The sequence below is a fragment of the Plecotus auritus genome (assembly GCF_963455305.1).
Source record: "Plecotus auritus genome assembly, chromosome: 4".
Classification (NCBI taxonomy): domain Eukaryota; kingdom Metazoa; phylum Chordata; class Mammalia; order Chiroptera; family Vespertilionidae; genus Plecotus; species Plecotus auritus.
The window spans coordinates 119716171-119742844 of record NC_137775.1 but is presented as its reverse complement, the minus strand read 5'-3'; the positions used below and the strand labels follow the sequence as shown (position 1 = coordinate 119742844).

General features: G+C 39.3%; 1 protein-coding gene across 1 annotated transcript in view; it reads right to left on the bottom strand.

The window, feature by feature from the left end:
• CPED1 (cadherin like and PC-esterase domain containing 1) overlaps positions 1-26674 on the bottom strand; it is a 294491-nt gene that overhangs the window by 180363 nt on the left and 87454 nt on the right. The window contains exons 5-6 of the mRNA XM_080665547.1: positions 6636-6768; positions 4994-5162 (exon numbers count right to left, since the gene is read on the bottom strand). Coding sequence (XP_080521673.1) covers positions 4994-5162; positions 6636-6768 — 302 coding nt within the window. The remainder of the gene's footprint in view (positions 1-4993; positions 5163-6635; positions 6769-26674) is intronic.

Below are 26674 nucleotides of genomic sequence, written 5' to 3'. Positions count from 1 at the left end.
ATGGTCCCCCCAAGGCCAATGCAGTGGGGGGAGACAGCTGGTAATTTAGAGCCCCCGACTGGGCAGGAGCCTGCTTTAACTTGGGTTTCCAATGGAGATGATGCTCACAGATACAATCCTGAGAAAAGGCTGCAATGTCTCATGTTTTCCCCTGTCAAAGTGGCCCTGCCAAGGCGTTCATGTTATGACATCTGTCTGACGCGTTTACTGAAGACACTGGAAAATCGTTTTGAAATACAGGGGCTGAATTAGACAGGGATTAAATAGACATGGGCAAGTTCTTCACACATTTAATTTTTTTTAAATGATCCTCAATTGGATTCAATCCAAGACACATTTATTGAGCACTGATTGCACTCAAGTACTCATCTTCATAAAACTTTTGAATACTAAAGATGTTCAACAAATGAACATCTTTCAATGTGGGATAGTTGATCAAATGATGAATTCATTTATGTCTCAACAAGATAAAACAAGGCTTTTCACAGATCTTCCTGTCACAAATCACAAATCACTCCAGCAGTAGGTTTCCATCAAAGCAGTCAGCTATGATCACAGGTATGACCACAGGCATAAAGAATCTTCAGATGTCAAAAACTGGTTGCACATATGAGAGTTTCCTCTCTACTGGATAACTTTACAATGGATGAAGGGATAACTTTTGACTTTTTACTCTAAGAACCAAATTTTAATTTATGACATTTCTTGATATTTCTTGCAGTTAATCTATGTAATCTGTGTATAAAGACAGCCATGGATGCATTTGACCAAGAGTTATAGTTAGAATGGTTATGAAAGAGTTGTAAACTCATAGATACAACTGGAATGTTTTCTAATTGAATTGAGAACTTCATGAAATAAAGTTTTTTGAGTAAAATATCTAAAAACTTTGCATCAACTGAGATAGTAAGCAAATGTTTCATTTGCTATAATTTTCTTTCCCTTTTCCAATCTTCCTCCCCATTTTAAATTTGAAATCCTTTGGAAACAGCTAACACTTAAATTTTAAATTATTTTTATTGTATAGAAGGGGATTTTAGAAAAATTTAGTTTACAAATATAGTTTACACATTTCTGCTGTCCATTATTTCTCAAATTTGCTTTTCTTTATATTTTCAATTCTCTCCAAAGCTTTAGCAGATAAAGTATCTAGAAGCAGACCTAATTGGAAATAAGTGAGCTCATAGTTATATCTGCTATTCCTGTCATACCTCTGTTAGCTGCCAGAATATTCTATAAATGGCCACAGATAACCAGTTTAGTGGGCTTGTCTCACTGCACAGTACATAAATCACCACTGATTTAACTCAGTAATTTCGCCTTTGAATTCAGGACTCAGTACACACGCATATACATACACTTTATGTCCTATGGAATTTAAAAGAGCAGTGTTTAATAACACTTGAATGTCACATGGTTCGTCTTTAAAGTGGATTTTGGTCCTATCTTCCACATTAGCATTGAGAACCATTTCTGTCTATTTTTTCCACATTTAAAAATATCAAGAGGGAGCAATGTTGTGGGGAACAGTACTGATTTAACAGATAAGCATAATCTATTTGTTTTAGCTGAAGCAATAAGTACTTCAGTTGAAGGATAATAAATGTCCCCTTGTTTTCTGAAATCTATCTGTAGCATTACGTATAACTTTAACCTCATAAGGAAGAATCACTCTCCGGCACATTAACCCAGAAAGCCACACTACCTTCCTTTGAGAGCAGGTAATAGTGTTGTCCAGAGGAATTAAGCAAGCTCTTGAAAAGACAAATCCCAAAGAAGGGGGTGAAAATGATGAGAACCGCATGCTTGCTGTACTACAGCTGCAGGTTGCGTCTGTCCCACAGGCACAACAAGAGGTGAATAAAAACAAAACAGTGAATAGAGTATGAAAATATAAAGAAATCAACACATAAACTGATGGACAAAAATAGATCCAGAGACAGAAAAACATCAAACAGACGAACAGACCATCAAACCTCAGAGGGAAGTCAGGGGACGATGGGGGCTGAGGGGGAGAGGTGGTGTAAGAGATCAACCAAAGAACTTGTATGCATACAAGTATAATCAATGGACACAGATAATAGGGGGGGTGAAGGCCTGGGTTGGGGGCAGAGGTGGGCTGGGAGAGGACAATGAAGGATAAAGGGGACATATGTAATACTTTCAACAATAAGAATTTTTTAAAAAATTAAGTATAAATTAGCAGGTACAGAATAGTCACGGGATGTAAAGTACAGCATAGGAAATATAGTCAATAATCTACACTAATAAAAGAGAAACATGCAAATTAACCATCACTCCACTATATCCACAAGCCATGCCCACCAGCCAATCAGGAGCAAGTATGCAAATTAACCCAACCAAGATGGCGATGGAAGAAGCCAAGCTTTCCACCCACTCTGGCCAGCCCTGGCCTTTGCTCAAGGCTACAAAGCTTCAATTATAGGAGATAAATAAATCCCAGATCCCCAGGCCTCCACTTGGGTTGCCGGGGGGCGTGGCTGGCCAGCAAACTACCACAGGCCCCTTGCCCAGGCCGCCCCACACCCCAAGGGAACCCCCACCCTGATCTGGGACACCCTTCAGGGCAAACCAGCTGGCCCCCACCCGTGCACCAGGTCTCTATCCTATCTAATAAAAGAGTAATATGCAAATTGACTGCCACTCCAACACACAAGATGGCTGCCCCCATGTGGTCAAAGATCCTGCCCCCATGTGGACACAAGATGGCCGCCACAAGATGGCCATCGGGGGAGGGCAGTTGGGAGGGACCAGGCCTGCAAGGGAGGGCAGTTGTGGGCAATCAGGCCAGCAAGGGAGGGCAGTTGGGAGGGACCAGGCCTGCAAGGGAGGACAGTTAGGGGTGATCAAGCCTGCAGGGGAGGGCAGTTAGGGGTGACCAGGCCAGCAGAGGAGGGAAGTTGGGGGAGACTTGGCCTGCAGGGAAGGGCAGTTGGGGGGACCAGGCCTGCAGGGGAGGGCAGTTAGGGGTGACTAGGCCTGCAGGGGAGGGCAGTTAGGGGCAATCAGGCTGGCAGGGGAGCAGTTAGGCATCAATCAGGCTGTCAGGGGAGTTAGGGGATGATCAGGCTGGCAGGCAGAAGTGGTTAGGGGCAATCAGGAAGGCAGGCAGGCGAGCAGTTGGGAGCCAGCAGTCCCAGATTGGACAGGGTGCAGGCTGGGCTGAGGGACACCAACCCCCCAACCGGTGCATGAATTTCGTGCACTGGGCCTCTAGTATTATAATAACAATGTATGGTGTTAGATGGCACTAGATTTATTGGTATGATCACTTTGTAAGCTATATAAATGTCCAATCACTGGGTTGTGCACCTGAAACTATACTGTACCTCAACTCTAATTGAAAAATAAAAAAATATTATTCAAAAAAAGAAAGAAAACATAAAGAAATCAAATCACAGAAAGCTTTCTTTTGATTTAACCCCAGGAAATCCATAAAAACTATCACAAACATGCATATCATTTCAGCTAGTGCATCGCTACTGCAGTTGGGGAAGTAGTGTTTACATAAAAAAGAAAGAAATAACTTAAACTACTTGGAGTACCTTCAGGTTTTTTTATCCAGATGGTGAAAGAGCATAGGTGAAATGAGCTAGGAGCATGAATTCAACAAAAGGACAAATCATTGAAACCTGCGTGAAAGGGCGTCTGAGAGCTGCTTTGAGCTGGTCCAGCCAGTGGTGGCCGCTGACAGGGGCAACTCCAATTTGAGGGAAAGGATTTTTGTTTTCCTCCTGCCTCTCCCCCATGACCCTCTGGGACAACCCTGCCTGCTCCTTTCCTGTTAAGAACACAAAGTCCACCTGCTCAGGTGAGGAGTTGAGGAGGAGACCTATGAGATTATGGTCGTGAATCCACCCTCTTTCCTCTCAAACCCAAATTTGATGGGTTTTAATGAAGGGAAGTGCCTCTTCCCAGGGCTTTTCTTCCTAAGAGTTTAGGCTCAGTGGTTCTCAACCTTCCTAATGCCGCGACCCTTTAATACAGTTCCTCGTGTTGTGGTGACCCCCAACCATAAAATTATTTTCGTTGCTACTTCATAACTATAATTTTGCTACTGTTATGAATCGTCTGTGTTTTCCAATGGTCTTAGGAGACCCTGCTAGTGGTTCTCAACCTGTGGGTCGCTCTACAGTGTAGAGCCTAAGACCATCGGAAAACACAGATATTTACATTACGATTCATGACAGTAGCAAAATTAGTTATGAAGTAGCAACGAAAATAATTTTATGGTTGGGGGTCACCACAACACGAGGAACTGTATTAAAGGGTCGCGGCATTAGGAAGGTTGAGAACCACTGGTAGGGGATGAAATTCTGACCAGAGATATCACCTCATAAAGTTCTCTGAACAATTATTTCTGTAGAATCAGAAATGCCTTAAAATTTATCAACCATGTTGTCACTAGGCCTTTTTTTTCTACTGAGTTAACCTGAGTTACCTTTTATAATTCAACTTCTTGGGGTTATTATTAAGTTCTTCCCTGAAAACTTTCTCATCTTCCTTTAGGTTCTGGTTTACTGCTACGTTAGGAACTATGTTAGGAACCCTTGAGAGCTTCCTTTTTTTCACTCAGCAAATATTCCATATTTACCATTGTAATGAAATAGGCATTTTGCATTCTAAGAATGAAGCACAACCATACAGACAAAATTACATTGACTCTATTTGTCTTGAATAACGGAAAGTCAAGAAAACTGCCTACTAGCTTGGTAATAGGTCAAAAACTGAACTAAAATGATGAATTGAGGAAAAAAAAGATGTAGCTTCTGTGGTCCCTAGTGAATTAAGCTGCTTCCAGATGATTTTTGAACCTACATCTATTAAATGAAAATCTCTGCTTGCAGCAATACGTCACTGCAATTTTTGATCAATGGGATTTGATCATCACAAAGATTGGAGAAACGCAGCCCAACTCCCTTTACTTCTCAGTGTACTTTGTGTGAAATCACAGCTTTGATGGAAACATTACCTTGACAGTGAAGCGTTTTCTCTTAGGTGGATTCCAAACCATGCCAGTCGAATGAATGAATGCACGCAAAGGGGTTAAGGATGTCACCAACACATATGCTTTAAGAATCACAGATAGATCTTCGGCTCTAAATATGGTCTCATGTGGAGCAAGGATTGTTGTTTGATACCTAAAAAATAAAACAACACAGTTAAAGTCCCATAATGTAGCATGAGGATGTAATTTGTAAATTATCACAACGCTTCGTACACTCATCTATCCTTTGTTGGACCCCAGCTTTCAGTGTGTGGGTTTCCTCAAACAATTTTACTATTTATTAGCATCACTCCCAGGGGATATACAGGTACAGATAAAAGGGATCAAATTAATAAGAGTTCTCCACTCAGGCAGAGTTAATAAAAATATTTTTTCAAAAGAAAGAAAGGTATGAAAACAATACCTAAAATAAGGTTTAAAGATTTAAAAAATTTAAATTAGTCACATATGGAACCACAGTAACAAAAGTGATACAAATTACAGATTAGGGAACAGTGAAACCCCTGAAATGTTCTGGCTCTGCCCTTACCTGCCTTTACTTTATCTTTTCCGCAACAAGAAAAGATGTTAAATTTCTCAATAGTGGACAGCTCACCAAAATATGCCAAAATCCTTTCCCCACTAGTTTGTTTCTACCTAATAACCCTCACCACGAATATTTAGGAGTTAAGGGATGAAGCATCAGGAAAATAGTTTAGTCTAAAAGGAAACATAACACTAGTTTAATATTTTATGATGAATAACTGTACTTTCATCATAAATTCAACCAAAATGTGTAACTACTTGTTTTTCTCTAACACGTTTCTATATTCAAAATATCTAAGCAAAAGATGCATATGATTCTTCAATGAATACTATTAACTTTGGAAATACTACCTAATTATAAATTTAGACAGGGAAAACTATTTTGTGTTGTAGGTAAGATTATTAAAATCTCTTAATTTATCTACTTTACAAGTCACTTTTCTAAAAGTAATATGGCACTCTAAGTTGCTTTCTTAGATCCTGAAAGCCATAAAAAAAATAACTAGGGAAAAATTTCATTCGGCCATACTCATAGACTAAGGAAATGTCATTTAAGCATAAAATGGAAGTTAAAATTTTATAGTTTCACATTTTCAAGCTTTTAAATTCAACTTACATTAATGTAACTTCCTAAATAAGAGTTCCGTTTACCCAAATGTTTATTCTGTGGCAGGAGAGGTTTGAATTACTCTAGAAGAAAATCAATGATGGCATTATTTTACTGGCTAGTGTTGCTCAGTGGTTGAGCATTGACCTATGAACCAGGAAGTCACAGTTCAATTCCAGGTCAGGGCACATACCCAGGTCTCAGGCTTGATCCCCAGTAGGGGTTGTGTAGGAGGCGGCCTATCAATGATTGTCTCTCATCATTGATATTTCTCTCTCTCTCTCTCTCTCTCTCTCCCCCTCTGAAATCAATAATATATATATATATTTTTTTTTAAAGAGATAACCAAAAAATTATGTAACAGACCTAATAATTCAAACATACAAAACTCCCTAGATCTCTTCAGTGCTTTTCTCTTGCTAGTGGTCTCCTAAAAATGTACATTGGCCATAACATCTCAAATGATTAGCTTACAGTTGTTCACGTCTCCAGGCCCATGGTTTCCACATATGCGGCTTCACGGTTTTTAAAAGGTGACTCCAAGAACTCAGCTTGAATTGTGTGCTCTGGTCCAAACACACAGAGGGGCTCACTGGAAGTTGCAGTTCTAAAATGATTCAAAAGAGCAAGACAGTCATGCTATTGCTTCCTTTTAGAATGGCTTCCATAATAGAGTCTGTGATTAAACTACCTTTCTTATGTAGTATGTTCTCCTTCCATAGACTAGGAAGACAAGTGTAATGACTGATTTCAAATGTTCTTGCGCAGAAGGAGAGGCAGATATGATATTTCCCGCTGTCTTGAACCAAGTAGACCTATCTGCCACCCGGATGAGAGATGCTGTGTGGGAAGGTACCCGAGGGAGCTGACTTTGTTTGCAATGATACTATTACATAGACAACTTGAGTTGATTTTCTGACAATACAATCCTTTGTGTGCTAGAGTTTGTCATGCTTCATGACCTAACAACAGTGCTTTATTATTTTGTAAAGTATTATTTACTGGGTTTTTGCATTATATAAAAGTAAAGACCAATAGCAGTAACTTACTTCAAAACACTCATATTGATATTTTTTAAAAATAGATGTATATCATTTTAAAAAATCAAACTGTACAGAAAGCTATCAAATGGAAAGAAAAGGCATCCAGCAATCCACCCCAGCTAAGACCTCTCTCCTTTAAGCCAAAGTCAAAGTTTACATATTTAATTGACCGTCTAGATAAGCAGAAAATCGGTAAGATGCACATGATTCTTCGATATGTAAATTGACATAAATATCAATGTATCTACACAAATCTATACATGTAGATACAGATGGTCCCTGACTTACAATTTTTCAACTTTACGATGGTACAAAGGCAATATATATTCAGTAGAAACCATACCTCAAACTTTGAATGTTGATGTTTTTCTGGATTAGAGATATGTGGTACATACAATACTGTCTCATGATGCTGAGCAGTGGCAGCTACCTGCAGCTCCGAGTCAGCCCCACCATCACTATACTCTGACTCCACAGTGGATTCATTGTTAGATGATTTTGCCCAACTGTAGACTAATGTAAGTGTTCTGAGCACATTTAAAGTAGGCTAGGTTAAGCTATGATGTTCAGTAGGTTAGATGTATTAAATACATATTCAACTTATGATGGGTTTATCAGGAACTAACCACATCAGAAGTTGAGGCGCATCTATATTTCTGCTTTTTAACTTATCCAAAAGAGACATTACAATGTTCTGTCTGGCTTATTTACCTACTAATCCATCCTGGAATCCTTCCCATATCAGCAAATACAGAATCATCTTATACTTCTTACTGACTTAAAGTGTTTCATTAAATGAATATACATTTAATTTAAGCATCCCCTTCTTTGTTGTATATTTAGATTATTTTTGTAACATTCCTCTTTTACTATTCCAAAAATACTGCAATGAATGCTGTTACACATGTGTTTTGGTGCACTTTTACAAGTTTACCTAAGGGCAATTCTAATCTGCATCCATAATCGCCAGGTCAATGGGTAAATGCATTGTAAATGTGACAGACATTACTAAATGGGCTTCCAAAAAGGTTGCCCCAATTCCCACTGTCTTCAACAGCATATGAGAGTTGTTACCTTACTGCTGGGTCACAGTGCTTTATTTTTAAATTATACAATTCATCTAGCTCTCAAAATGAAACAAAGCCTTTAAATTATTTTCCCCCTGTGCATGCTTCATCAATACTAACATAGTCTAATTTAAAACACTTCACACTCTTAAGTAAAAGTCAGAAGTCAAGCTGTTCAATGTATTCTCATATCTCATTACTTAGTACAGTATAATCTTTCTCAAAGCTGATAGCTTATTTATAAGGCTGCCCTATTAATGATGTTCTAACACATCTTAATAAAAGAAATACCCAAATTGCTTGTTTCTGGAGGTGACAAATGAAGAGTCATTAGGTAATTTCTTTCTTAGGAATCAGACTTAAAAAAAGTTGAAGTGTTTATATAATCCTTTAGATTTTTAGTAAGAAAGAGTGTGTGTGTGTGTGTCTCTTACTAGACTTAATTTTTCAGATTAAATTTACAGGAAGAAGATATATGTTCTTTTTTTTAAAAAATCACTAAATAGTCATTTTTTTTAAAGAATTTATTACTAGGAAAAATTTTGTCTCGCCCAAAACATTAATTTATTGCCTTCTTTATATAATAAGAGAAGAGTGTAATTTACTGATTTCCCTTTACATTTTCTGCCAAGAAGCAAAGCACTGATCAGAAGCCCAAGCAGAACTGACCTTAAAGAAACTAGACATATTAAGTCTTTCATTGAGGTAGTAGCTCAATAATTTTGAGGAAATAGTAAGCAAATATGTCAAAACAGTAAACAATTTTATGTTCTTTTTTAAAAGTTCAACTAGAGGACCCTATGCCATGTAATTAAAGGAATCCTATATAAGAATTGCAAAGAATATTTCAGATTTCCACAGCAGCAACACAGCCATTGAAACTGTAGGTGAACAATGGAACTGAATCTTGATTAAAGTGTATATATATAGCTTGCCATTATATTAATCCAGGTTTGGAAGTTAGTTTTAATGATTCTAAACAAACAAACAAATAAAAATCTGTAATTACATGTCACCTTACATCTAAAAGCATTCCCATTTCCCTTGATTATAGCCAAAAATTAAAAATACACTTTATTAAGATTTTTTAAAAGCTGCAACTGCACTTTATGGAGCTTTTATAAATAGTTATGGAAACTTTAAGTACCCTAGGTTCTTATTTCACTGAGGCAAAGGTTTGCCAGCAGTCACCATTCCTTATATCTCTCATTTGGCATATCTATCAAGGGCTCTCTCAAGAGACCAGTCCAATCTACTTGTCTGAATACCCCCTTCTCCCTTGGATATATACAGAGAGCCTAGAAATCTATAAATAATGCCAAAGCTAGCTTTTCTTTTTGGAAAGAATTGGGGAGATGAGTTTCTTTCTTTTTTTTTCATGTCTATGAAATAACAGTGATAATACCAGTTTATTTGAAGATTAATGTTTTCAAAACACCTTGTACCTGAAATTGTACCATATCCTGTATTAAAATATGACATTTCCACTAAAAACACATCTTAGCTTCTGACTAATGAAAGTTCTTTTTTTCTTTATTGATTAAGGTATTACATATGTGTCCTTATCCCCCCATTGCCCTCCAGCCCCCCATTCATGCCCTCACCCTGCCCCCGTGTCTGTGTCCATTGGTTAGGCTTATATGCATGCATACAAGTTCTTTAGTTGATCTCTACCCCTTACCCCCACCCTCCTCTACCTTCCCTCTGAAGTTTGACAGTCTGATCAATGCTGCTCTGTCTCTGGATCTATTTTTGTTCATCAGTTTATGCTGTTCATTATATTCCACAAATGAGTGAGATCATTGATATTTATCTTTCTCTGACTGGCTTATTTCACCTAGCATAATGCTCTCTAGTTCCATCCATGCTGTTGCAAATGGTAAGAATTCCATGAGTTTTTATGATACAAACAGTGTTCAAATGGCCTTCTAATTCATTAACACATGTTTATTAAAATTTTTCAGAAAGTAATTAAATATGGAGGGCCTAACATGTGTCTTTAGAATTTTCCTATCTCATAATATGTAGACTGAATGGATAGCAAATACAGATGTGAAATATTATATAAACTTTTATTTATTAACTACTCAGCTTATTTTAAAGAGCTCTGAAGCCTATAACTTTACCATTTACCTAGAATAAAAATAAACAATAGGTTAGGGACATCTGAAGACTGCTTTTATTGTGCCTTCTAATGTCTGGCTGGCCAGGCACTGAGAGCCTACTGACTGTGGTGAAATTTTATGAAAAGAAAGATTAAACCAGAACCACAGAACCAGGTTTTCAGTTTGATTCTTAACAACTAGTGCTTAATGGGCATGCGACTTTGTCAGAAGTCTTCTAGACTCCAGCGTGTAATTCGCATTAATTTTCCGAATGTCCCACATCACTAAACACAAGGCTTATATAAAAGAAGTACTCAGCAAGTGCTTGTTCTAGCAAGCCAGAGTGCAGTTAAAACAAAATGGTATTCACATGTATTAAAATATTTATTTGGTTATTTATTTTTCCTTTCTATGTGACATATAATTATGTACATCACAGACAAAGACTAAACACTGCAAAAGATTAGCTTGTACTAGCAAAGATTAGCTGCCAAATTTCTATTGTATTTGATTTATTCTTTTGTCCCAAAGTTAGTAATTAATAGGAAAGAAATAGTAAAAACATAATTATATTTCACAAATATTTGAATATTGTCTTGAATTTAGTATTAGGAAGCTAAACTTAGCCAGTATTTTCTTATTTTAAAACTTCCAGAGGGAGAGAAGGCAGAAATGGTGGCCAAATAGGCAGAGCTGTCATGCACATCATACTCAATGGGCAAAAACTAAAATCATTTCCCCTAAGAACAGGAACAAGACAGGGATGTCTGCTTTCACCACTCTTATTCAGCATAGTACTAGAAGTCCTAGCCACAGGGATCAGACAAGAAGAAAAAAAAGGCATCTGAATTGGAAAGGAGGAAGTAAAACTGTCATTATTTGCAGATGTCATGATATTGTACATAGGAAACACTAAAGAGTCCATCAAAAAACTACTAGATTTAATAAATGAATTCAGCAATGTAGCAGGATACAAAATTATCCCAGAGAAATCTATGGTATTTTTATACACCAATAATAAACTCTCAGAAAGAGAAACAAACGAAAAAAACAATTCCATTTACCATTGCAACAAAGAAATTAAGATACTTAGGAATAAACTTAATCAAGGAGGCAAAAGACCTGTACTCAGAAAACTATAGGACATTGAAAAAAGAGATAAAGGAAGACATAAACAAGTGGAAGCATATTCTGTGTTCATGGATTGGTAGAATCAACATCATTAAAATGTCCATACTACCCAAAGCAATCTATAGATTCAGTGCAATCCCTATTAAAATACCAATGGCATATTTCACAAATCTAAAACAAACACTCCAAAAATTTATATGGAACCAAGAAAGACCCCGAATAGCCACAGCAATCTTGAGAAAGAAGAACAAAGTTAGAGGAATCACAATACCAGATATCAAGTTATACTTCAAAGCCACTGTACTCAAAACAGCTTGGTACTGGCACAAGAACAGGCATATAGGTCAATGGAACAGAGACCCCAGGGATCAACCCATGCCATTATGCTCAATTAATATTTGACAAAGGAGACAAGAGCATACAATGGAGTAAAAACAGTCTCTTCACAAATGGTGTTAGGAAAATTGAACAGGTACACGCAAAAAAATGAAACTAGACCACCAACTTACACCATATACAAGAATAAACTCAAAGTGGATAAAAGACTTAAATGTAAGTCGTGAAACCATAAAGATCTCAGAAGAAACCACAGGCAGCAAAATTTGAGACATCTTTCGTAGAAATATGTTTACTGATACATCTCCTAGGCCCTAGGGCAATGGAAACTACGTAGAAAATAAACACGTGGGCCTCCATCAAAAAAAACCATCAACAAGATGAAAAAAGAGCCCACTGCATTGGAGAACATATTTTCCAATGATACATTTTATAAGGCGATAATTTCCAAAACATATAAGGAACTCATACAACTTGACAAAAGGAAGACAATCCAATTTAAAAAATGGGGAAAAGACCTAAATAAACACTTCTTCGAAGTGGACATACAGAAGGCTAAGAGACATGAAAAAATGCTCAGTCACTAATCATCAGAGAGATGCAAATTAAAATAACAATGAGGTATCACCTCACACCTGTTAGAATAGCTATCATCAACAAATCAACAAACGTCAAGTGTCGGTGAGGATGTGAAGAAAAGGGAACCCTAGTACACTGCTGGTGGGAATGTAGACTGATGCAGCCACTGTGCAAAACAGTATGAAGTTTCCTCAAAAAATTAAATATGGAACTCCCATTTGACCCAGGGATTCAACTACTAGGAATATGTCCTAAGAAACCAGAAACACCCATTAGAAAGAATATATGCACTCCTATGCTCATAGCAGTGCAATTTATAATATCTAAGATTTGGAAACAGCCCAAGTGCCCATCAGCAGATGAGTGGATAAAAAAGCTGCGGTACATCTATACAATGGAATGCTATGCAGATGTAAAAATAAGAAGGACCTCTTACCCTTTGAGACAGGAGGGAGGGACCTGGAGAGTTATGCTAAGCAAAACAAGCCCGTCAGAGAAAGGTAAGTATCGCACCATCTCACTCATATGTGGAATCTAATGAACAAAATAAACTGATGATCAAAAATAGACCCATATATATATAAGCATGGAACAGACTGAGGACTCCAGAGGGAAGGTGGGGGTGCAGGGGTGTGTGGGGAGTGATTAACCAGGGAACTTGTATACATATATCCATAGCCCATGGACACAGACAATAGTTTGGTGAAGGCCTGGGAGTGGTGGGTACAGGGTTGAGGAGGTCACTGGGAAAAAACAAACAAACAAATAAACAAAGGGGACATCTGTAATACTTTCAACAATAAAGAAAAAAAAGAGAAGAAAATATTAATAGGTCTGTAGTGGTTTTCTGTGTTAGCTGCTGTAATCATTGTAATCATGAAATAATGATGAACATCTTTAATAGTAAAAAAAAATCAACAATAACAAAAAACCTTCCAGTGAAGCTAAAGGCCTTATTTAATTATAAACAATTAGTTTTGAGATTAGAAATATAACGAGTACTATTTGTGGAGTTATTAATTGGTTTTCTTGCCTGAGGGCATTTGCAAGTCATAGTCCTTAGCCTGCAGGTAAAAAAGCTATGCAAATATATCCTCAGAATTTACATGCATAGCAAATATCTACACTAATAAAGGAGAAAGATGCAAATTGGCCATACCTTCACAACACCCACCAGCCAATCAGGAGAGAGTATGCAAATTAACCCAACAAAGATGGTGGGTTAATTTGCATATACAGGTGCAGAGCGGCCGGGGGCAGGGCAGGACACTGGCATCGTCACCATGGTGACGATGCAGGCATTCCACACCACCCCAGCTGCTCAGGGCCTCTGGGCAGCATGGTGGGCGGGGCCAGAGAAGAAAGAGGCGGCTCCGGGGCCGGAGCAGAAAGGTGGTGCCAGCAGCCAGGGAAAGGAAGGCCCATTCTTGCACGAATCTTTGTGCATCGGGCTTCTAGTACGTTAATATGTACATAAACGGAAGTCATAGCTAAGAAATAACTCTCTGTCAGGGCCTTGGGAGAAAATAGATGAAGGCCGGAATCAAAGGGGTAACGAAAGAGACTGCTAACCAAGACACTTAGCAAGAGCCATTTAAAGAAGGGACAATTAAACAAACACAGGGGAAGAGTTAAGGACAAGCAGCAATAGGTAGTAAAGCTCTTCATGCCTCACATATGGAAGCTCTCGCCACCCCTGGTCCAGAGGGAGATGATTGCAGAACCAGGCAAAAGGCATAGCTGTGGGAGAGGGCACCACGCAGAAGCTATGGCGATAGGTAGAGTACATTCATCTCCAAGCCAGGGCCCAGCAGGGAAGAAGCCAAGGAAAGATGCTCCAAAGTTCTCTCCATCTGAGCTCTGAGCTCCTGCCATAAGTCAGGAGGCCAGGGCCCTGCTGATGCAGGCTGTGCAGGACAGCTTTCTGGGGAACAGCCAAGGGTGCATTTGCAGGGGTAAATGAAGAAGGCCCAGCACAAACCCTGGACTGTACTTGGAAAAGAATGAATTTTGATGCCAATCTTCTCCTTCCTCTCACTCAAATAACAAGAGATACATGCAGTGCTCATAGAAAAGGGGGGCTGACATGAAAAGAATGAGGAAGCCCAGCGCAGAGCAGTTTTACTAGAGTGGCATGTGAACATTTTTGTTCACAGTCTGGGAAATGAGTCTGACATGAGTTGGTTTTCACTGGGCATGACCAGTGGTGTCTGTTAGAGTGGCATCATATGCTCTGGCCATGGCAGGATGCTGCAATGACACCGAGGCAGCTCCCACAACGAGGCAGAGATGGACACCCCGTGATGAACTCTCTAAGGCCAAAGGTCCCTGGAACCCAGCATGAGCCCAGGAACCAGGTAGAGGTCTCCAGCAGACAGCCAAGGATGGACCGAGCAAACTGAGCCTGGGTCTGAGGAGGCGTGGGTGGAACCAATAAAGACACATGTTCTAACTGGCCCAGCATATTGTTGTAGAGTTGCTAATAAATTTTTTCTTCAATCCTATTTTACAGATGGTATCCCAAATAACAATTGTTTTTAAAACTTTAACTCCTGTCTATTAATGGATTTCTATTCATGGATGTGACTATGAACTAATTCCTTAAGTATCTTGACCTAGATATTGACGTTAATAATAACAGTAATAACAAGAAGAACCTACCTCATATGGATTCTGACAGAACAAAATATCAAATTCCCTTTAAAGTGCTATGCATAGCTCTTGGCATATACTGAACACTCAAAAATGTTAAATAGCCTCCAGTAGTATTCGTGGAGTATAATCTTTTTCTATACCTTAGAAAATGTGCTTACAACTTTAGAAGCTTCAAAGTATAACTAAAATATCACCCCTTTTGAATTTTTTAGCACCAAGGGCTTCTTACCACTGCTGGTTATCAAAGAAAGGCTAATCTATTAAACACTCTTCTATGTGATTCTTAAACATCTGACAGTTGGCATTAGTCTCTTAAGAACAAATCGGGAAGTATGTGGAGTAAGCACAGATGTTGTGTGGAGCAAAATAAAACAAAGCATTTGTTTTATTGTAAGTGGCCTGTAAAGACACCCTCTGTTTTCAGTGACTAACATTTAGCAGTACCGTATCTCAGCAAAGCAGTTTGTTTCCAGTTCTGTTTCATTTATTTAAAGGACTTCTGTATTAGAGCTGTTTCTATGGATGGAGTAAGCCTGGGATCGACCCAGTTAGTGCAATATTTATGTCTGTTCTTCTCTGTTTTGCTCAGGGAAAGACTTCTTTGTAAACAATCAACACAAATTTAAACAGAATTAGTTCTTAGTCAACAGACTTATGACACATAGACAAAATTCCCTGGACTCTTTCAGACCTTCACTTGAACTTAAATGATGTAATTTGGATCTATATACTCCAAACACATCAAGTCTTTAATAACTTTTTACTTTCATTTTATGCAAGTAGCATTAGCCAGAGTAACTTTGAAAAAATGGATACACCAAAGCTTTAAAGGCATTATTAATACATAGTTCTAGCCTTATGCCAGGGAACTCAAAATTCAAAATTCCTTCCTTAAGATCTGACATTATTACCTAAGTGGCTGTGACACCAATAGTTTATTATGTATAGTTTGAGAATATCATTCATATGCTATTACTATATAAGGGTGCATCAAAACACAAATACAAACAGCATAGACTTAATATAGTGCTTGGGGGGGGGGATAATAACTTCCACTTTATATTACAGAAAATGAGATGAATTCCATGGCCTAATATAAGTGGAAACACAGTTTGGCACATAAAAAAATGACCAGATCAATGACTTAGCAGTGTGCTTTAAACAGGTAATCATTGTATAAAATTTCCACCAACTAACCATCCAATCAATCAAACGCTTATTGAGCACTCGGCAAATGCAAAGCCATAAGCGTTCTCCTTTCTGTTCTTTTTCAGTGGACGTGTCAAAGTCATGCAGTTCTGCACAAACAATTTTCCTCATGGACTGCTCTATGTTTTGACCATGACAACATAAGAACCTTGAATTCAGCTCATTTTCTCTGGTAATAAAAGCTATGTCTAGACTACTACTTCAATTTTTTTGCTCCTATGATTTCACTGAAATGACCAAATAGCATGAAAGGTTGTCTTATTACTTTATGGCAGCTTAATTTTGCTTTGACTTTTTTTGCCAAATTTTTCCAGAGGGAAAGAAAGAAAAAGAATGCTTGACTACTTCGGCAAAACCAAAGAGTAATAATTCAGTATAAATTAATAAGTACCATTAATAACAATTTGAAACACAACCTCCAACAATTATTAATAGAGTGCAACAAATATAATAATAGAATAGCTGTCTAAGCTCACCCACCATGAAAATAAATTTATCCTTTTATTAACATTAAAGTTTTCTCTCAGGAACATTTTCTGGAGTAAAACATGAAATATTATTGATGTAATTTACATCAGAATAATTAATGATTAGCAGGACTCTTAACAGTGATTTGAAATTCTTTTCAAGTGTATTGAAGTCAATCCTAATTTAAATGTAAGACACAAACACTAAAGTCATTGCCCCTATTTTTTAAATTTCTGCTATCTATAATAATAAGAGGGTAATATCCTAATTAGACTGGACATCTTCCGTACGTCCTTCCTGACGAAGCCAGGGCTGGAGGGAAGCCAGCCCGGGTCCCGGGTGCCTGTGAGTGGCCCAAGGGAAGCCAGCCCAGGCCCCGGGTGCTGGGTGCCTGCAGGCAGCCCAAGGGAAGCCAGCCCGGGTCCCGGGTGCCCGTGGGCCATGAGAAGGAAAGCAGCACAGGTCCCAGGTGCCTGCCGGCGGCCAGAGGAGGGTAGCCTGGGTCCCAGGTGCCAGCAGGAAGCCAGTGCCGGCAGCGGGGGGAAGGAAGGCCTACTCTTGCACGAGCATGAATTTTTGTGCATCGGGCCTCTAGTTTTAAATAAAACCATATATTAGCATATCTCTCTTTTAGTGGCCACTTTAAAGACCCTATTTTTTGGTGTAATAAAGCATACACAGTATTACTATCAATTTACTTCTCTATGTCAATATTATGTACAAATAAATGCATTATATGAACCAAGTACATATTTAAAACATCAAGATTTTTCTTAATATCTGACTCTGAAAGTGAGACAAAAATATAGGACATGCAGAGAGTAGAGCCAATTGTCAAAATGAAATCTAATGAGAGACAGAGAGCCTAAGAATTAGCTCAGGAACGTGGACTGGGTCAGAAGAGATTTTTCATTGAGACACTGAACAAGCATATTTCTATAGAAGCATTTTGTCTTCATGTTCTTTCTCCTCAACTGAACAGCAATCGGATTGGAGTCAGTGGAAGTAGGTTTGGCTAAGAGGCATTCTAACACGGAGTCCACTCTAACAGATGAGGACACAAAGGGCAGGATCAGAAGGCAGGCAGAATCTGACAAGAGTTTCTAAAATGATGCTTCAGTTTTTGACCTTAGCTAGGTACAGTGGTATTAATCAGGTACATTTTGCCTATTTTATATCTTGTAAATGACTAAAGAATTAATCAATTAATTGAGCCAAAGTGAAGGGAGCCTTCATAGCTGAAGTGCTAAAGAACCCTTGGTCTTTAAAGAGGTTAATTAGGTGGTTAAATTTTTTAATTCTTAACTGGATTTTAAACTTTGACGTTAACGTGTCTTCTCCCAGGTAGAATTTAGGCCAGGACATTCAATTCAAATGCCTGTTTTCTACAAGGATATTCTTCATATTTTCTTCATACATCTCCCACTGTCTGTACTGCCAAGAGGCCATATACATGAATTATTTTTTCATAGACTTAATACACTATGAGTCAGCCTTAGAGTTCTTACACCAGCACATCATCTTAATCAACACCATTTGTTTGCATGTCCCTGACTGAACTTCCAGATCTAAGCTGCTACTTAAATGCTTTAAATAAGTGGATGATGAATAGAAAGTCATTTACATCTTGCTATTTCTTACAATGCAATGTCTTAGAGAGAGTAATTTTGTGGCACCAGTAACATCCTAGTCATTTCAAATAGTCAGGGCTGTGCAGTCATTGCTTAAAAAAATCCCATGAGCTCTGACATCACTCCGGTGTCCAAAGTCCTGACTTAACTGCTTGAAGTCTCTGCTACAATTTGGCTCTGTAGACCCAGCCAATGGAAGCTGAATTAAAAAGCGTGGATTGTAAGTAGTGGAGAGAATTCAAGCTAACTTTCAGAAAATATTGGGGAACAGCGATAAGATAGCAAAGTCTGGGTTTCCTTCCTCCTTTTCCCTCTAAGAAAGAATGATACATGCTTATTTGGAAACCAAGTCATTGTTATGTTGTTTGAATGACAGGAATAGGTAAATTGATTTTTAATTTCCATAAATGAGTTGGAGAGAAGAGACGAACAAGGAGAGGGGTTGTAACAGATGGTGTTTTGTTGAGCGAGAGGTGGGTGCTTAACAAGAGAGGAGAGTTGTAAATGTCATTTGGCAGAAATGTCATTGTGTGTTGAAAAAGGCTAGTTGCCCTATTGATAACATTTTGTCTCCAACCTGCCTTCCCTAAAAACAAAACAAACAAAAAACTATTAAAATTTTAGAATACTTCTCCAGGCTTTTAGAATCACACTTGTTGTGGGAGGGGGTGTTTTAATTTGTTTGTTTATCTGTTTGCTTAATACATCATAGTGCTCAAGATTCTCTCAAAGGGGCGATTTTTGCCCAAGTCCCTTGCCACACTTGGCTCAGTCCCCTGAAGCGGAGGTCAGGTCCAGTTGCCCAAGTTGGCAGCTCCAGCTCTTCGCAGTGAGGGAAGGGTTGGGGGTGGGGGCCCTGGCAGCCAAACAAAGTCCGATTTAAAGAAAAAGTACATGAAGTTTCCATTAGGAGAAAAGCTGAACTCAAGAGTGTTCATTCAATTTCATGGATCCAGAGTGAAAAGTGACAGAAGTTCACGGCCACTGTTATCCATCAAATGATTTGCAATTCAGGTTTTCAGCACTGTGCTTCAAAACTGCTCACCGAATCACCCACTTGCCACAACCGCTGACGGCTCACAGAATGTTGCTCTTTACTCAGCATTTTCTTCAATATCCCAACTCGGGCTTTTATTTACCAAATCGCTTAAAACACTCACAATATTGCTCAGTCCCAGGAGCTTCAGTTAACAGGAGAGCACAGTTTCTGACTAGACATTTCAAAATAGGCATGAGACTCTAGTTTTTTGTTTTGAGTTTTGCTTTCGCCCATGAGCCATATTCTATATACTTAAGGGCTTTTCACCCACCAATGGCTGAAAATGTTTCAAAAGCTTATAAGTTGTGAAATATCCTATTAAAATCTACCCAATAGGTAAAATTTCCCTTAATTGAAAACTCAGGGAACACCTGCACATTTTTGCTCTTGGCAAAATCTACAGGTGTAGATTTACCAATAAACCATGTAACTGGAAAATTTTAAATATCACTTTGTGGGTGGTACCTTTGCTTTTTGTAGCACACGATGAATATAGTTTAAAGTTCTTTCTTTTAAATGACACAATCTCTTCTAAAATTGGCCGTTGACTAACCAACTACATAAGACTGAGAGAAGGAATCTAAAAATAGAAATATTTCAAAATACTGAACTGAAAAAGATAAATTAGGCATAACCAGTTTACTTGACCTTGTAACCTTTCTCCTTTTCTTCTTAATTCTGTATTTAGAATTTAAGGAAACTTTCTGTCTGTGCAATATTTGGAATGCAAGAATATAAATAGTTATGGCTTTTTCTATTTCAAGGATAAATACATATTTCCATACCTTGTTCAAGAGCTATACTTCAGGTCCAGTTGTGACAGTCTTAGAACTAAACAATACTAAACACCACCATCACAACACTTATGATTGTGGGTTGCTGGCTCTGTGTGAGGCCTTGTTCTAAGTCTTTAAGTATATTAACTCATTCTACCATCCGAGTAATCCTAGGAGACAGTCATATTGCCCCTACATTTCAGACAGAAAAGTAAAGCACAGAGAAGGTAAGAAACCTGCCCAAGGACACTGGGCTATTAAAGGCCAATATGGGATTCCCACATATGCAACCTGGCCTGAGATACATCCAGCCACTATCCAACAGCAATGTGCAATTAGGTCAAAGCAATTACTCCTTCTGAAATCCATTTTCGAGAGTCATTAATTCACAGAAATTATATAATTTGGTTCTACTTACATTCATTAATCCACATCCCCAGATTGTTCTTTATAAACCAGTGGATTCTAAAAACCCTCTCATGAAGGTCAGAAGAGCAGCTTCAGAAAGCCAAGACAACTAATCCTTGGCCCTTTCAAGTGGTCCAATGTGGTCACTATCATTCTAGCCACCCAGACTTGAGGTTGGTGGCTACACCCACATCCTAGTCACTCCTCATCTCAGCACATGGCTACAGTTTGAAGTTTGTCATGGTAAATTTTCTACTTTGCTTAGGAAAGGTTGTAGCTGGTTTGAGGAACTGAACCTGGAGTGGGTGTATCAGAAAGGAGTAACAGAAGAAAGATGAAAATAGAGTGGCAGTAAGCACTGAGCACCTGAGTTCTGACTACCCATGGCACTCCTTTCTACTCTTGAATTCCTGATCAAAACGAAACAGGGTCTGTTTGTAGCAAAATCACTTAACATCTGCTTATATGGAAATAATATAGTAAATAAGAAATTATAAGGATTATTTTAATTGATTAGAGAATAATAACAATAATTTAAAAATAGGTAAAACAAGTTCAATTTGTCATTAGGCCCAGGCATTAGGCTTTCTTAAATAGCTCCTTTCTTTTCTATATATATAAACTAGAGGCCCAGTGCATGAAAATTCATGCACTGGAGCGGGGGGTTCCTCAGCCTGGCCTGTCCCCTCTCACAGTCCGGGAACACTCAGGGGTGGGAGGCAAACCAGCGATAAGGGGAAGGCAACGGCCCATCACCTCTGCTGCTGCCACTGCCAGCAGCACTTGCATCTCGGGCAGGCCCTGGGTGGTTGGGGGGCTGAGGGGACTGGGGGACTCCAGAGGCAGGCGCGTGGAGCTCAGGGGACTTGGTGCTGCCATCTTGTGGCTATGGGCACCGCCATCTTTGAGGGTGGGGCAGTCAATTAGCATATTCTCTCCTTATTGGCTGTGGGCACCGCCATCTTTGCAACAGCCTGAGGGTCAATTAACATATTCCCTCTTTACTAGATAGGATGGCTAATATGCAAAGTGCTTCCTCAGGGGTTCGATTACTCGCCATGACATGCGCTGACCACCAGGGGGTGGCACAGAACGAAGGAAGGCCCCGGCAGGCAGCCAGAAGGCCCCGGCCAGGCCTACGGACCTTACCCATGCACGAATTTCATGCACTAGGCCTCTAGTTTTCTTATAGGATTAAAATACAGCACAATGGCATATAGTATAGTACTTGAGCTATGGATTTGCTTCTTTCTAGATGTATAGGCCAGAGGATCTCAGAGCTTCCATTTCTATATCTAAGAAGGCATTGTAAGGTCTGGGGCTGGGAAAGCAGGAACTTTACAAACTTTGCTTTCTAGCCTGCTTTAGCCTGCTTGAATAATGAGGAAAATAAACTTAAGCTGTCTGACCTTGTAGGCCAGAGACTAGATATGCCCATAATTTCAATGCCATGCCAGGTGCATTTTTTAATTGGATAGAACTGTGTTGTTTTCAAGGCCAGCAGCGAGATAACCACTAAGTGCACATAGGGCTGGCTCTTTAATAAAAAGGGAAGTTCTGCTTGTAACCTTGCTTAGAATTTGAATTCATTTTCTCTAAGCCCACCGGTGAAGCCCACCGGTGAATAAAGTGTGACTCCCCCGGCCTGTGCTCTCGGACCGCGGGACCTCACCCGAGAGCTTTCAATAAATGCGATTTTTCGCTTTTACCCTGCTTGTCTTGGTCAACTTATTGGTTTCGGTCGGGTTAAGTCTTACATCTCTGATTAAACCTTACAGGCATGACAGTATCTGCCCATTGATGGTTATACAGACTTAAAAAGTAAGTTTGTAAGTGCTTGACACAGTGTCTGACATATAAAAAGTAAAAGTTAACATGAGCTCTGGTCATTATTTTAGGGTAATTTATCTATAAAATAACACTGTAGCATAAGTCAAGAAGTTCTATTATAATTATACAACAAACCCCCAAACTAGTACTCATCTGTTTGATGACGATCTATGCACTCAACCTCTAACTCTAGGCAATACTTGCCTATCTCTTTCCATATCAGAAAGACTCCAACAAGAACAATATTGTGGTGACAGTTTTATGTCAACATATTAAACTGAAAACCTCATTCAATTTTTTTCTCCAAGTCAATTCATGGATATTTTGATTCACATAGAAATAATACCTTACACATTACTTTTATAGAGTTATAATACATGTTCTTTTAGAAAGCATTTTCATGACAACTCTATGAGCAAAGGATAGTCGGTATAATTGTTCATAGTTTGCAAGTCTAGAAAGGAAGCACAGCCTACGTACTTTCCCCAGAGTCATTAACTAGAGTTAGTGGCTGGGTGAAACTAGAATTCTGGTTTCCAAATATCCGGGCCATTGTAAGATTCCTCACTTGTGCCTTCACTCAGTGGAAAGTTAGATTTCTTTTAAGCTCTTTCATTAGAAATCTTAGTACATACTTTCTTACAGAGGCTTAGAAATGGGTGCAGCAAGATGGGCCTTCCAAAGGCCCTCTCAGTTAATGTGGATGCATTATCCACTTTTGTCATTTTGGGGGTAAGTGGGACACTTGATATGCCACACATTTTCTAGTGACATGACTCTCAACACTGGGATTGTATTGCTGCTATGCCTCTAGAAGGTCATTATTTAAAATTACTCAAGAAAAGAGGGGAGAAACCAAGATGGTGGCATAGGTAAACACCTAAACTGCTGCCTCGCACAACACAATTACAAAACTAAAACTGAAAGACAAAACAGACATCACCCAGAACCACAGGAAGGCTGGCTGAGTGGAAATTCTACAACTAGAAGGAAAGAGAAAAGCACACTGAGACTCAGAGGAGCTGCAAAAGGCAGAGGTACCAAGGCGCACGCGTGGAGAGGGCTGGCAACTGAGTACGTGGCTGGCTTTCTCAACCAGAAGGAAGAAAAAAGCTCCTGACAGCTCTGAATTCCAGTTCCGGGCGAGACTCTGGGGACCCAGACTCATTCGGGGAGAAACTGGAGTGTCTGGCAGTGGGCAAAACTCGAGGGTGGCTTTCTCTCAGAGGTGCTTACAGTGATTACCACGGGATACTGAGACCCAGGGGCCTATTAGGGCAGGGCTGATGGGAAGCCATTGCTGTCTGCTCCGCCCTGAAACTACAACCCATCCAAGCTGAGCACAGAGGCTTTTGCAAGTCTTGTCTCATAAGGGTGTCTCCGGCACAGAAATTCTCCCAGTGTAGACACAGCTGATCCTCACAGCCAATTGACCTGGAGGTCAATTCCTCCCAGTGATACCAACAACAATCAAGGCTTAACTACAACAAGACTGTGCACACAGCCCACAAAGGGGTGCACCAAGAGTGTCCACCTCAGGTAACTGGGGAGGCTGAGCCACTGGGCCCTATAGGACACCTAGCACACAAAGCCACTCTATCAACTCAGGGAAGCAGCCAAAATGTGGAGACAAAGAAACAGGTCACAAATGAAAGAAATGGAGGAAAGCAAATGACTGGATATAGAGTTCAAAACCATGGTTATAAGGTTTTTCAAGAATTTCCTAGAAAAGGCCAATAAACTTAGCAAGACCCTCGAGGATATGAAAAAGGACCAACTAGAAGTTAAGCATACACTGACTGAAATAAAAAATAATATACAGAGATCCAACAGCAGACTAGAGGATCGCAAGAATCAAGTCAAAGATTTGAAATACAAAGAAGCAAAAAAACACCCAACCGGAAAAGCAAAAAGAAAAAAGAATCCAAAAATATGAAGATAGTGTAAGGAGCCTCTGGGACAACTTCAAGCGTACCAACATCAGAATTATGGGGGTGCCAGAAAAAGAGAGAGCAAGATACTGAAAACCTATTCGAAGAAATAATGACCGAAAACTTCCCCCACCTGGTGAAAGAAATAGACTTACAACTCCAAGAAGTGCACAGAACCCCAAACAAGAGGAATCCAAAGAGGACCACACCAAGACACATCATAATTAAAATGCCAAGAGCAAAAGACAAAGAGAGAATATTAAAAGCAGCAAGAGAAAAATAGTTACCTACAAGGGAGCACCCATACGATTGTCAGCTGATTTCTCAACAGAAACTATGCAGGCCAGATGGGAGTGGCAAGAAATATTCAAAGTGATGAATAGCAATAACCTACAAACAAGATTACTCTACCCAGCAAAGCTATCATTCAGAATTGAAGGTCAGATAAAGAGCTTCACAGATAAGAAAAAGGTAAAGGAGTTCATCACCGCCAAACCAGTATTATATGAAATGCTGAAAGGTATTCTTTAAGAACAGGAAGAAGAAGAAAAAGGTAAAGATAAAAATTAGGAACAACAAATACATATCAACAAGTGAATCTAAAAATCAAGTGAATAAAAAATCTGATGAACAGAATAAACTGGTGAATATAATAGAATCAGGAGCATAGAAAGGGAGTGGACTGACAATTTTCGGGGGGAAAGGAATGTGGGGGGTGCGGGAAGAGACTGGACAAAAATCGTACATCTATGGATGAGGACAGTTGGAGGGGGTAAGGGCAGAGGGTGGGGTGGGAACCGGGTGGAGGGGAGCTATGGGGGGGGGGGAGAAAAACAACTGTAATAATCTGAACAATAAAAACTAAGTATCAAATAAATAAATAAATAAATACATACATACATACATACATACATACATACATAAATAAATAAATAAATAAATTTACTCAAGAAAAGAGAAATTCCATAGTTTACCATTAGATGGTGCTAAGAGAAGTTTAAAGAAAATAGTCTCAAGTTACTGATGCAATGAACCACAGGATTTAATCGGAGTTTACTATGAAATAGACTCTATGCTTCTTTCCCAGACAGAAGCACACCCAACCCATCATCAAAGAGCAAAACATCTCCCATAGATTCCCTATTCATTCAGTTCATTGTACTTCTGCCAACTTCAACTGTAAATGAAGGAGTCTAATATTCTATTTAGGGACATGAATATGTTTCACTTCGGTTATAGCTTGCTGCAACTCTCATTTTGGGCCTTTATCAATGTATTGTTCAATAGAATGTCTTATATTGGAAGACACTAAATGCCTAATAAATTATATTATTAATTACTAGAGGCCTGGTGCACGACATTCATGCACTGGGGGCAGAGGCCCTCAGCCCAGCCTGTGCCCTCTCGCAGTCTGGGACCCCTCGGAGGATGTCTGACTGCTGCTCCCCACAGAGCAGGCCTCACCTGGCAATTGGACATCCCCTGAGGGGTCCTTAGGACTGCTGCGGAGGCGGGAGAGGTTCCCATCACTGCCGCTGCTCTCGCCAGCCCTCAGCCCAGCTTCTAGCTGAGTGGCGCTCCCCCTGTGGGAGCACACTGACCACCAGGTGGCAGCTCCTACATTGAGCATCTGCCCCCTGATGGTCAGTGTGCATCATAGCGACCGGTCATTCTGCAGTTCGGTCGATTTGCATATTAGTGTTTTAGTTTATAGGATTATAGTTACAATGAGAAGTTCAAGAGGTTAGTCATCTTCCCATGAATAATGTGTTATATAACACACTTTATGACGCTGTGTGCATTGCAGTTAATGCATCACTTTAGTGGGCTTTTATTTTCTAATATTGATGATATCCTGTAAATCTAAAGTAAGGTCATGGCCCTGAACGTCCATGAAAATGAATGAACAAAGCCTTGGGCACCATAAGCTTTGCTAACACTTTATCTGTCTTAACACTTGTAAGTTTTTTTGTTGCTGCTACCACTAGAAGGAGACTGGGAGAGAGATTATCTTTAAATTCAATACTATATTTCTCCAATACTCAATACTCATTATATATAATATATCTCTACATATAACAGAGACTTTAAATGCATAAAAAAACTAATTGAAGTTCTACTGGCTTCCCTCACGAAACAAAACAAGCCTGTCAGTTTCAGAATGAATTTCTACCATTTCAGCAGCTAAATCCTAGAACCTAAATTTGTTGCATACCCTTCTTGACCCAGCTCTCATAATTCTCAAGTAGTGCAGCCCCTAATTGCTTAAAAGTAAAGAGTCTGGCTCCTTCTGTAAGAACATTTT